At 45.1% G+C, this 13,727-nt stretch overlaps 1 protein-coding gene across 1 annotated transcript in view; it reads left to right on the top strand.

The window, feature by feature from the left end:
• LOC130128423 (CUB and sushi domain-containing protein 3-like) overlaps window positions 1-13,727 on the top strand; it is a 502,508-nt gene that overhangs the window by 337,854 nt on the left and 150,927 nt on the right. The window contains exons 13-16 of the mRNA XM_056298036.1: window positions 4,639-4,821; window positions 7,901-8,227; window positions 10,217-10,411; window positions 11,869-12,007. Of these exons, the coding sequence (XP_056154011.1) occupies window positions 4,639-4,821; window positions 7,901-8,227; window positions 10,217-10,411; window positions 11,869-12,007 (844 nt within the window). The remainder of the gene's footprint in view (window positions 1-4,638; window positions 4,822-7,900; window positions 8,228-10,216; window positions 10,412-11,868; window positions 12,008-13,727) is intronic.

Below are 13,727 nucleotides of genomic sequence, written 5' to 3'. Positions count from 1 at the left end.
GGACAGCGAAACACATCGCCGTTTACACCTGTGTCTATCACACGTCTCCAAATGTGTCCTGCTGACCACTTGTGATCAGATTTCGTTACTCCGAAGAAGAAGAGGAAAATGTCGTTACTATCTACATCTTGCTGGGGACGCATCAGGACACATTAGCATTTACACTACAAAAGATGTGTGGTCAAATGCGTCCCGGACCACCTCGGCAAGTGATTTGAGTAACCGGTTCACAAAATGGTGGTCGTTTACGCTTGTATTTAGTGCTGTCCACTCATGAGCCGATCGCAAAAAGCACATTTTAAAACCATGTAACGGGGTCAACGGGGTCTGTAAGTGTAAACGGGGTCATAGAGAAGTGCAAACACGCTCTTCTTCTCATATAGGTTCAGTCAACCCAAGTTGAATTTAACAGACTTTACGTCCTTGACGAATGTTAATTTGTTCATTTAGAAAAACTTGTGAGTTTTCTGGATATTTTGTGTCCCGTATGTATTAACTGTGTGAACAATCAAGTGTCACGCAGAATATATTGATGTACACGCAAGGCTCGGCGTTTTCGGTTTTTACCGATTTTCACCGGAAAATACCCAGATTTTTAAACTGATTTTCACCTGGATTTTATGTTTCCACGGAACCAAACTTGTTCCTGTTCGTGTGAGGTTACGTAACAGTGTCCTCTTGTGGCGAAATTCGGCATGCTGGATGGCTTTGGAAAATAAAAACCGAAAACGCTGAGACCTTGTGTACATGGTACACAGTCTGAAATACAATGGAAGGAGACATATCCGGATGTCCCGTCTGGGCGATGTATCCAGTACTTTCTACCGCACGGCCAGATACAGCCTCCTCCCGTGTATTTGAAAAAGTACTGAGAAATGCAAATACAGTACTAGATGGTCAACATGAAATCAGTCAATAAATCCTCAGTTTAATCAGAAATATAATCAGCACACTTGGTTTCAGCAGTGTCACAGAAGAGTGTTTTATCTTATCGTATGCCCCCCCCCCCATTTTCATTTTTTGCTCAGAATCCATGTGTACTTGCTTTAGATCTAGGTGGACATTTTTGTGTGTGTGCGTGCATATGTTTGTGTGTGTTCTTGTGTGTGTTCCCGCGGAGATTCTTGTGTGAACATAATGGAATATTATAGAACAGAACTGAATGGGGAACAGTGAGCAATCACACACAGAATATTAAATGTGTACACACACACACACACACACACACACACACACACACACACACACACACACACACACACTCAAAGGAGTGTAATCCCCTTGTGCTTCCTTCAACCTTGTTGCTACAAACCCAATAGGATTATTTGAGTGACACAGGAGTGTGTGTGTGTGTGTGTGTGTGTGTGTGTGTGTGTGTGTGTGTGTGTGTGTGTGTGTGTGTGTGTGTGTGACAGAAGAGAATGAGTGTGTAACAGAGACAATGTCTGTATGTGGGATTATTGTGGTTTCCGTAGCTGTGTTATCATTTATTTTGTTGGTATTTTCATACCTTTATTAGATAGTGACAGTGGAGACAGACAGGAAATGGGCAAAGAGAGGGAGGGGTGTGACATACAACAACGGTTGCCGGCTGGATTCGAACTGGCGACAGTTACGACCGTGTGTCCATATGGTATGCACGCTAACCATCTTGTTATGAAGGTGCTCCTGTGTTGTCATTTATAATGGTATGTGAATGCCTTGTAACAGTGTGTTACTTTGAAAGTGTGTGTGTGTGTGTGTGTGTGTGTGTGTGTTTCAGTCTGAGTCTTGTCTGTGTGCGTGTCTGAGAAAGGTGGCATAGGAACGTTCCGACAGTTTGCCTGTTCGCTCTCCAAAGCAATTTGTTCTCCATTTTTCTACCGGGTTCGTGTGTGTGTGTGTGTGTGTGTGTGTGTGTGTGTGTGTGTGTGTGTGTGTGTGTGTTAGGCAGGCTGTGATTAGTTGAGTCTGTGGCGCCCATAAAGACAGTGTCATGATGGAAATTAATGCAATACATCACAAACACGCACACTCACACGCACGCAAACACACACACACACACACACACACACGTACGCTGAGCGAAACACAAAACACACACGACGATGCACACACGCACACCTTTGTCTCTTGCCGTGGACCTCCACTGTAAATAATCCTGAAAATAGAGGAGAGGGAAGTTGAGGTTCGGTCCGGTTTGGTCCGGTTCGGTGTGAGACTGAGAGAAGGGTGTGGAGAAGGAAAAGAGGAGGATGGCTGCAGAAAGGGCATGTGAGGAAAATAAAGGTGAACAGGAAAGGGAGAGGGGGTATCTTCACATTGACGATGTCTGAATAGACGATTGTTGTGGGACACACCCTCATTAGAAAGAGAAGAACCTCCCCCGTAGCGTTAAAAAGAGATCTTTAAACCAACCAGCAGGCCAACATAAATCAGATCTCGAGTTTTTTGTGGCTTCTCATTTTTCTGCATCTACCTGTTGCATCTAGTGTTAGCTCTGACCACGATCTGTCCATTAGCAACATTAGATACTGAATATTCAAGGCTCGGCGTTTTCGGTTTTTATTTTTCAAAGCCATCCAGCATGCCGAATTTCACCACAAGAGGACACTGTTACATAACCTCACACGAACAGGAACTACTTTTAGATCCTCGGAAACATAAAATCCAGGTGAAAATCAGTTTAAACCGATCTGCTCCTTTTAAAAATCTGGGTATTTTTCGGTGAAAATCGTTAAAAACCGAAAACGCTGAGCCTTGTGAATATTACACAAAACAGAGTGGCTGCCTGCCTCATTTAAACCGAGACCACTGAAGTTATGTAGTTGTTAATGTGTCGGTAAGTGATCCTGGGCGTGAGTGAGCAAGAGTTAGCTATATTTTAAAAAATGTACCGCAAAAGTACTGTACCATTGGGCAGCATGGTGGCACAGTGGTTAGCGCTGTCACCTCACAGCAAGAAGGTCCCGGGTTCGAACCCCGAGGTTGTCCAACCTTGGGGAGGGGTCGTCCTCTGTGTGGCGTTTGCATGTTCTCCCGTGTCTGTGGTCAGTTTTCTCCGGGTGCTCCGGTTTCCCCCCACCATCGAAAAGACATGCATGTTAGGGTTAATACTCCTGTCTGTGCCCCTGACCAAGGTATGGCAAGACAAACTGGAGTTGGTTCCCGGGTGCAGCACGGCGGCTGCCCACTGCTCCCAGCTACACAGCTAGGATGGGTTAAATGCAGAGCGCAATTTCTCTGCAGGGATCATTAAAGTAATCAAAAAATAGAAAAACGAATCTGCCCCCTCACGTCTACCTAAGAGCCTCATGGACGTGTCTGACGGACAGCAAGTGGGTACCAATGGAGATGCCTTCTTGCAAAACACTCTCCTGATTGGCTAATAAGGAGCCGTCTCCATTTACAGCCCCAAGGGTGGCCACAGAAGCTTGATTTTTTTTAATGTGTCTACTTGATAGATGTCGAATAATGTAAAAATTGTTCTAAATCAAAATCACTGTTAGCCGCTTTAGCTTTGCAGCCATTATAGGCCAAGTTCAGACTAGGAGAGAAACATTCATTAAAGCTAACATAGCTAGCTAGCTAGCATGAACCATCATCAAACATTATTTACCGTGATAATTGTGCACAAATAGGTTTCTAGAGAAACTGATAACTCTTGTCGAGTTTATTCCCTTTAGCCTTACGACATTGCCAACGTTGAGTTTCGGTGGGGTCAAGAGAGGAGTTGAAAACACTTAACTGCCGTCCTTTTTTTTGGGGGGGGGGACCACTGCTGTGGCATCTAAATGAAAATCAGTATATACCTGTTGCCTTCTTACTTCCTGTTTCTGTGAAAAATGACCCAGAGAAGAGTGACGTCAGTTGTTTGCTTGCATGCCTTGCCTGACCTCAGCCTCAGTATGACGTCAGAGATATGGCTGCACAGTATATTAGCTATATAACGCAGTACCAAAATTAGACATTATCTGTGCAGAAGTCATTTTCGCTGATGTTCTGTTCCATGAGGTGTTTGATATTTCAACATTAGTTTTTAGGATCTAGCACACAGCCCATCAAACGTTTTTACCAAAAAGTGAGTAATGTTAATTGACAGTCACCCTTCATAGCTTAACATGGAGTCTCTGCAATTTCAACTTTGCTTTATCTACTAGCGATATGAAGTACCTCAGATTTCCCAATATAAAGAATTTCGTACTGCTGATGGAAGCAAAAGATTTGTTGAGGTATCATTCAGGTCCTGCAAGTGTTTCCAGGTTCACAGAGATGATGCTGAGGAAACGCTCTGATTTTTGTTGCCAGAAAACCAAAATCAATGTTGAGCACCCCTCACTTTGAATCTTACGACAGTTACATATGTAGTTTAAGATAATACATCGTGTGACTTCCCTTCTATTTTAAGATGGCTGACAGAGATCAAGCTAAATGAACCAAAGCATCACCGCTTACATGTTGTATTCAGTATATCAGTCAGCCATGACTTCAGCCTTCATTACGTTACAACGCTGAAGCATTACTGGCTCATGTGGATTTCTGAAGTACTCGTAAAGCAGGATCTCCATTTGAACAGAGACTCGGACTCAACATGGCTGACTTGACAAGGTTCGTCAACTTTACGCAAACCAACGCCTCTTTACACCTTGTCTTTGACAGAAATAGACAAGGAGAGCTGCGGCGACCCCGGAACTCCTCTCTATGGAATAAGAGAAGGGGACAGCTTCTCAAATGGAGGAATCCTGAGGTTCGAATGCCAGTTTGGATTCGAGCTGATCGGGGAGAGAACCATTTCCTGTCAAGACAACAACCAGTGGTCTGCCAACATCCCCATCTGCATTTGTAAGTATGAAATCATGTACATCAGTAATAATTTCATCTACTTTTACAATCAGGAACCAATCTGTCTCAAATCTAGGCATTTTATTCCTGCTAAACATAAAGCCATGTGCTTTCTCTTTTCAGTATGTAGTATTCGAAGGCATTCATTACTTGCACATGTTCAGATATTACATTTTTATTAGAAAACGATGGTCGTCTAACGCGTCCACTTGTATGTGTGTGTAGAAACGCATTAAAAGAGGGAGACAGCCTCTGAAGACAGTCTAACTACCTAGATCCTTATTCTTTCAGTTTTGTTGGGAATGATAAATGAAACCAAACAGGCGTCCAGGTAGCGTAGTGGTCTATTCCGTTGCCTACTAACACGGGTATCGCCAGTTCGAATCCCCGTGTTACCTCCGGCTTGGTCAGGCGTCCCTACAAACACAATCAGCCATGTCTGCGGGTGGGAAGCAAGATGTGGGCATGTGTCCTGGTCTCCGCACTAGTGCCTCCTCTGGTTGGTCGGGGCACCTGGGGGAACTGGGGGGAATAGTGTGGTCTTCCCACGTGCTACATCCTCCCGGTGAAACGCCTCACTGTCGGGTGAAAAGAAGCGACCGGCGACTCCACATGTATCGGAGGAGGCGAGTGGTAGTCTGCAGCCCTCCCCAGATCAGTAGAGGGGGTGGAGCAGTGATCGGGACAGCTGCAAAGAGCGGGGTAATTGGACAGGTGCAATTTGGGAGGAAAAAAGGGGGCAATAAAATAAATGAAACCAAACTATTTTACATGTGTAAGAATACACTAATGCACATGCACACTCTCTCTCTCTTTCTCACCCCCACACACACACACACACTTTTAAAGGCAGGTGTGATCCCCCTCGCCGAAGCCTTTTACAATCTAACATTTGCGGTGCTTTTCTCATCCAACCCTCCTGAGAGTGCAGGTCATTCATAATGCATGGGGATTTAAACAAATGGGTGTGTTCCCAAGCTGTGATCAGTAAAAGCACGGTTTGTTCGGGCAAATCTCCAAGTTGTGCTTCTAAACAGGAACCTTTACTACTCATTAGTCAGAGGGGCATTGACAACATGCAACACACTTTCGGTAAATCTTTATATGAAAGGATTTATTATGCCAGAAAATAAATAGATAAATAAATACACCACCCTAGTTTACCACAGTAGCAGGGCAAGAGTGGTGTGATTACTGCTTGGAATATTTATAAATACTGATTCAGAGTTCATCGTCTCAATACAGCAAACACGCCCGGTAAGGCTGTTGCTTAAATCGGGGTAAATGGGTTTATGCAAATTGTTACCTTCTTTAATAGGGAATCTCTGCTGATGATGGACTGACGACAACATGCCAATACTGAATATTTCCATTACAAGTAAAAGAAATGTTTTAAAAAGTGTGTGTTCACATTCTGGGCACATGTACATACAGCACGTGTTGAAAAACACCATTCATTATTAGCAGAACTTGTCTCATGTTTCAAAAGGACACTGATCGAATCCAAAGGGGGGGGGGGGGATATTTTGAAGTGTTGAGACAATTCGTGCTGGTAATAGGAGGCGTGGGTAAGCAGCGGGTAAATACAAAGCCTGACTTCACTTGAAAAGGCGGATGATGGTCCACATCTAGGAAAGTACAAGATGGTGGAATATGTTTATGCTGCAATAGGAAGAATTTGGAGATGTGATTGTTTGTTCTCCTCTATATTCAGAGAGGTATGCATTGACAGTTGTTATCACCATCTGGTATTGTTGTGTTTTTGTTTGAGTTTTGGGATTTTTGTTGACTTTGTGCACGCTTGTGAGCAAAAGCGGTTGTGTTTTGCGTATGGGTTACCCTATTTCCCTAAGCATTGCTCTTTGCTGCAAAAATATACGTTTACCCTCAGATAGTTTGTGCGATTTTCTTTTGAATATTTCAATAAGAGATGTAATGGTGCTATGACAAGAAGGCGTTTGTCAGTATACAGTGAGGTAACTTACTGTCGCTGTCTGTTGCTTCTCCACCCCCTCTGCCGATCCGGGGAGGGTTGCAGACTACCACATGCCTCCTCCGATACATGTGGAGTCGCCAGTCGCTTCTTCTCCCCTGACAGTGAGGAGTTTCACAAGGGGGACGTAACTCATGGGAGGCTCACGCTATCCCCCCCAGTTCCCCCTGCCCCCCGAGCAGGCGCCCCGACCAACCAGAGGAGGCGCTAGTACAGCAACCAGGACACATGCCCACATCCGGCTTCCCACCTGCAGACACGGCCAATTGTGTCTGTAGGGACGCCCAACCAAGCCGAAGGTAACGCGGGGATTCGAACCGGTGATCCCCTTTTTGGTAGGCAACGGAATAGACCGCCACGCCACCCCAATGCCTTTTTCTTGGGGAATCTAAAAACGACTCCCCACAGCTTTAACTTGCAAATAGAAAAACAGATTTATGTAACGTTGTATTACAAGAGACACCCAGGGTAAAGATGTGTTTTACCTGTGTTTTAAAATGCAAGTGAATCTCGGTAAAACCTCCACACAAAAGTTCTCGCTGAGCTGATCGCTTTGCATCTCTTCTCCACGGACTCAGTCAATCAACTTATGAATGAACGAAGAAAAAAAAACTGAAAAATTACCGTCTTTCTGGGATGAGATTTGTGGTGGTTTATGGTTTCCTGGGGATATGACGAGAGAAGATATAAATATATTGGAGGGGGTGGGGTTGGGGCGGTGGGGGGTGGGATTAATGGCATCTGCCCTGTTCTGGTGTTGACATCATTCAGTCTGACCTGTCACCATGGTGACCATACAGAGGGGTTATTATGGCCTGGAGGAGCTGTTGACCGATGTTACTATGGAGATGAATATTTAACTGAAAATCTCTACATCACTCACCCTCCCCTCCCCCCTTTATTCCTTATCTCTGCCCCCCTCTGTCCTCCCTCTTTCTTTATTCTCTCATCCTTCCTTTACTCTTCATTTTTTTCTTTTTGATTTGTTTTGTTTGTTATTTTTTCTATCTATCTATCCATCCATCCATCCATCCATCCATCCATCCATCCATTGATCTACCTGTCTGTCTGCCCCCCCCCCCCCAGTCCCCTGTATGTCCAACTTCACAGCCCCATCAGGCACGGTGCTCTCCCCAGATTACCCAGAGGGCTATGGGAACAACATGAACTGTGTCTGGCTCATCCAGTCGGACCCCGGCTCCAGAATCCACTTGGCGTTCAACGACTTTGACTTAGAGGCACCGTACGACTCCCTAACAGTCAAAGACGGCGAGACAAACGACGCCGTGGTCATCGGCAGGTTCTCAGGAGCCGAGAGCCCCTCCCATCTGACGTCCAACTCCAACACGCTGAGGCTGGAGTTTCAAGCCGATCATTCCATGTCGGGACGGGGATTTAACATTACTTATAGCAGTATGTTATCTATCTGTCTGTCTGTCTGTCTGTCTGTCTGTCTGTCTGTCCGTCCGCATCTTCAGCTGATCATCTCACTGCTTACATGAGCTTGATTTGTATGTCTGTAGGTTTTTCTTTCGCTTTGTTGCTCTGTCTACCCATAATGCATTGCTCCCATAGCCCTTTAGCATATCTCAGCATGACCTGTAGCATAGACCTTAAATGTTTGGACTAGAAGCCTGGTTTTAATGGATGTTTCATGCTTAAACCCTTTACCAATCAGCTCTGAAACTGTGACTTTATCACTTAAAATTTATTTTCACTAATTTTCAAAACACGCATGACTGTAGTGTCAACACTTAGAAGTACCACTTAAAAGTATTCAGAATTTTATATTTTGGAATGAAATTGAATGAGACCGTGTGTGTGTGTGTGTGTGTGTGTGAGTGAATAAAAATCACATCAAACTAATGATGCTAATAATACGCCCCCCTCCAGCGTGGCTCACATGTTAGCTTGTGTACAGAGGTTTCCATTTTTCAGATCTCAAAATTTACAAATGTCAGAGACGATTTAAACCAGTGTTGAACAGGACGGCGAATGGAAGGTTAGCGGGTCTACATTCACTAAAACTCGCCACACTGGTGTTCGTAGCTTCTTGCTGTGAAAGTGGACATCATGGAAGAAGCCGCAAGTAGACATTTGTGTCAACAACTGTAGATTATGGCTGGGGGTGTTTGATGACCTGAAGTTCTCACTGCTCTGCATTTACTGTGGCCTCTGTTGGCTCTGAATTAATGATCGTCATGACATTAATGTTCTTCAAGTCAAAATGGATTCCTCCCTGGTCCATTGCACACACACATGCACACACATGCACACGCACACACCCGCTCCACCAACATGCACTACTACCACACAAGGACACACATAGACACATGCACTGTCAAATGAACACATTACATATGCACACACACAGGGAATACAGCCACATGTACGCACACGCACACACCCTTTCTGCCAACATGCACTACTACCATACAAGGACACACATTGGTGCATGCATGCCCTGTCAAATGAACACATTACATATGCACACAGAGAACGACTCCACATGTACACGCACATACGCGCACACACCCTTTACACCAACATGCACTACTACCACACAAGGACACACATGGGTGCATGCACTGTCAAATTAACACATTACATATGCACACAGAACACATCCACATGTACACACACACACACACCCAAACGTGCAGTTTCTGAATGCTTTGTTAATGTTAGGTATTAGAGGACACATCAGTAAATGTCAGACAAATCCATCACTTCTTTGGCCTGGGGAGGGGGGTGTGTGTGTTTATGTCTGCATTTGTACTTGTATGTGTGTGTGTGTGTGTGTGTGTGTGTATGTTTGTGTGTGTGCTTGATTTGTGTCTGTAATTTTGATCGCAAATTCCCTTTTGTGTCTACAAGGGCCCATTCAGTATGTCACCTCCAATATCTCATCTCGTCCAGGTTTGTCTCTGTTCCTCTACAGCTACGGTTTACATCCATCCATCCATTATCCAAACCGGTTTACATATAGTTGTTTTTTTTTTTCCCCATCAGGGCATGTCAGGCTGCAATTACTGGCCGATTTGGACAGCCCAAGTCAGATTTCGCTGGCATTTTTATATGATGAGCCAGAACTCGTCTCAAAATATGCAGACTCACGAGCATTTTCTAGTCGTTTCGCAAGCAAAGTGTTGTTGTTTGCAATTCACAGTCAGAGGAGACGTGGGTCTGATGCTGACATCCAGAGATGCGATTTCGTAGCATCGTTATTATAATACTTGAGACATCATGTGTAGCCACTGCCAGTAAACGTCCACGCAGTTCATTTCTCATGTCCCGTCGATGACGTTTATCCCGTCCTCTGCCCGTGTCTTTCTCAGCGTGCTGTAATGCTTCCGGTATCTGCCCCGTAACACCTGTGACTCCTCTGTGTCTATTTCCAAGCCTTCGGCCATAACGAGTGTCCAGATCCTGGCATTCCAATCAATGCTCGCCGCTTCGGAGACAGCTTCCAGCTTGGCAGCTCCGTATCTGTGGTCTGCGAAGACGGCTTCATTAAAACCCAAGGAAGCGAGACCATCTCGTGTCAGCTCGACAGGGGGAAAGTCATGTGGAGCGGGCCCATTCCTAAATGTGAAGGTAAATATTGTTTGAAACACTGATGAGATTGCTACTGTGTCCTATTCCATACCTGGGCCATCATCACTGCTATAGCTAACGCTAGCAAAGACCCAGGGGGGCTGTAGTAGTCTCAGATGAGGTAGACAGGGACGTAGAGAGGGCTCATTTGGAGAGAAATCCAGGGAATAAGGTGAAGAGAAGACGGAGAAGAGAAATAATCCCGGTGTTGTGACCTGTTTACTTAAAAGTCAAGGTCATAGGCCGCTCTGATGGCGGAGCGGAATAAACCGCCGTTCTTGCAGTCCGCTCGTCATGTGGCTGGGAGGTTCGTATCCCAGACTCGCCGTAACCGGTCACGGCCAGAGCGTCCACGGGGTAAGGCCTTCATTAGGCCACCCTTACCCAAGGGATAGTGGGTGTAGATCAGTGTAGTGTTTGGGGACTCGTAGTTCTCCAGCGACCCCTCTGGCCCATCCGGGCGCCTGCAGCCAAGCAACCGAAAGCATTCTCCCTACGCCTCCTTCGCGGCCTGAAGGTGATGCGATCCATGCGAGGAGGCTTCAGCGTGTAAAATAGCGAGAGCAGCCGACGCGAGTTTGAAGAAAGCTGGTGTTACGACTATCTCCTTCCTGTGGAAACGTGAGCCAGGGGAGTTATTCGATAAGAGTTCCGGCCATATGCCATTGGGTTAATTGGGTGGGATGAGGGGAAAAACTAGAAATAAATTTATATATATATATATATATAATAAAAAAAGGCAAGGTCATAACGTTGTCTATAAATCAACTACATGTAATCGGATCTGATTACCATATGTAAGCCCTAGGAGCTGTGACCTTCTCCTTAAAGTCTTGTTGATTGAGTGTTTCATCATGTGACGAGGTGGTGAATTATTCTGATCACTAATTCGGCTGTGACTGCGATCGTTTGTCAATTAAAGTGAATCAGAGGGATTTTATTAGCAAAGCACAGTTTAATGTAAAGGGATGTTTTCCCCCTGTATCACTGTCGAAAACAACATGGGTAGAAATGCCACTTCTCTTTTATTACCACAAAACAAAATGAATGAGCTAAAAATTAATTAATGTAGAGGACCTCTCTCTCTCTCTCTCTCTCTCCCCCCACTCTCTCTCTCTCTCTCTCTCTCTCTCTCTCTCTCTCTCTCTCTCCCCACTCTCTCTCTCTCTCTCGCCACTCTCTCTCTCTCTCTCTCTCTCTCTCTCTCTCTCTCTCTCTCTCTCTCTCTCTCGCACTCTCTCTCTCTCTCTCTCTCTCTCTCTCTCTCTCTCTCTCTCTCTCTCTCTCTCTCTCTCTCTCTCTCTCTCTCTCTCTCTCCCCACTCTCTCTCTCTCTCTCTCTCTCTCTCTCTCTCTCTCTCTCTCCCCACTCTCTCTCTCTCTCTCGCCACTCTCTCTCTCTCTCTCTCTCCACTCTCTCCACTCTCTCTCTCTCGCTCTCTCTCTCTGTCTCTCTAGCCCCGTGTGGAGGTCATTACTCAGCCCCTAGCGGCGTGATTTTGTCCCCTGGTTGGCCTGGTTACTATAAAGATTCCCTCAGTTGTGAATGGGTGATCGAAGCAGAACCAGGAAGGTCAATCAAGATCACATTTGACAGGTGAGTCGCTAGGTGAACGGGACGGTAAGTATTGGCTGAGGTCTTTGATAATTGTTATCTGATGATTAATGATTATCCTGAGCTTCTATAATCTGTACATCATCTGTGTAAAGATTGAAAATCAGCGGTCCATCCAAATACTACGTAAAGGTGGGGGTCTACATGCACTAAAGAATGTACAGTATTTGAGGGCATCTGGGTGGCGTGGCGGTCTATTCCATTGCCTACCAACACAGGAATCGCCGGTTCGAATCCCTGTGTTACCTCCGGCTTGGTCGGGCATCCCTATAGACACAATTGGCCGTGTCTGCGGGTGGGAAGCCGGATGTGGGTATGTGCCCTGGTCGCTGCAGTAGCGCCTCGTCTGGTCAGTTGGGGCGCCTGTTCGGGGGGGAGTGAGGGGGAATAGCATGATCTGCCCACGCGCTATGTCCCCCTGGCGAAACTCCTCACTGTCAGGTAAAAAGAAGCGGCTGGCGACTCCACATGTATCGGAGGAAGCATGTGGTAGTCTGCAGCGCTCCCCAGATCAGCAGAGGGGGTGGCGCAGCGACCGGGATGGCTCGGAAGAGTGGGGGTAATTAGCCAAATACAGTTGGAAAGAAAAAGGGGGGAAAAATCCAAAAGAAAAAAAAAAGAAAGAAATACGGTATTTGTATTTCTGCTTTGTAATCATATTAAATAGCAGTCTCAGGGGAGCTGGTTCCTCCTGCTACCGTTAAATGGGGGAAATCAAGCAAAAGAGATGCTTTGCTGCAATGTCAATTTATCAACAGCAGGAAGCTTTTACCATCCCTGCCACCTCCAAGGCCACGACTCAGGACTCGGTGTTTGAAATGAATAATTTCTTTCCTTTGTACAGTAATATATCTACAGTATCTTATCTATGAAAGTCTGCAGCAAAGACTGCATGGAGGTGGTGGTGTACCACTCGCGAGAGAGCATCCTGCAAAAATAATGTTTTCCAATTATAGAAAATATGGCATGGTAAACATCGGTTTACTGTAAATGGTTACACAGCTCTCAGTTGTTGATATTTTCCCTAATGAATTTCTAATCGGAGGTTTACACCATCATCGATTCATAATGAATGGAATTTCATCTGGACCGGGATTGTTCATTCTGTCTGAGATGGTCACGCAAGACATTTCTTATAGACTTATACAGATTACATGCATTAATAGAATGTGGTCTTATGTTAACCTGGCTGGTGAGACTGGCTGGCTTGCTAATCCAGTTATTGCTTTTATTACTGTAAATACTCTTGAAATGATGAATAGGTGACAAAGGGAATATGTGAACCATCACAATCACCTTTTATTTGATATGGATCACATGGTGTCGACTGTAGGGGACTTAAACAAACCGAATGTGGAAGCTGTAATTGTATTCAATAGAAAGTGGAGTTATATATTGATCACATGAGCTGAATTTATCTTAGTTGGCTGGATTACAGATTCTCTGAGCTCTGAATTTGTTACGGATGCATTACTCGGTTTGCCGTTTGAGACCAGGGGGATTTAATCTTGGGGATTTCCACTTTATATTAACATAAAGTGCATTTAGCATTATGTCTTGAGCAAAAGCTTGAAATGTATTTTAGACAGGGTCTGCTTAGCATTTCATCCTTAAATTAAGTGTTCTTCTCGCGGTAGCGTTTAATCTGTTGGCGTTGTCGGATAAAATACATGTATCAGCAGAAAGAAAGCGTTTCAGTAGG

Source organism: Lampris incognitus, chromosome 18 (assembly GCF_029633865.1).
Source record: "Lampris incognitus isolate fLamInc1 chromosome 18, fLamInc1.hap2, whole genome shotgun sequence".
Classification (NCBI taxonomy): domain Eukaryota; kingdom Metazoa; phylum Chordata; class Actinopteri; order Lampriformes; family Lampridae; genus Lampris; species Lampris incognitus.
This window is presented reverse-complemented; position numbering and strand designations above follow the sequence as displayed.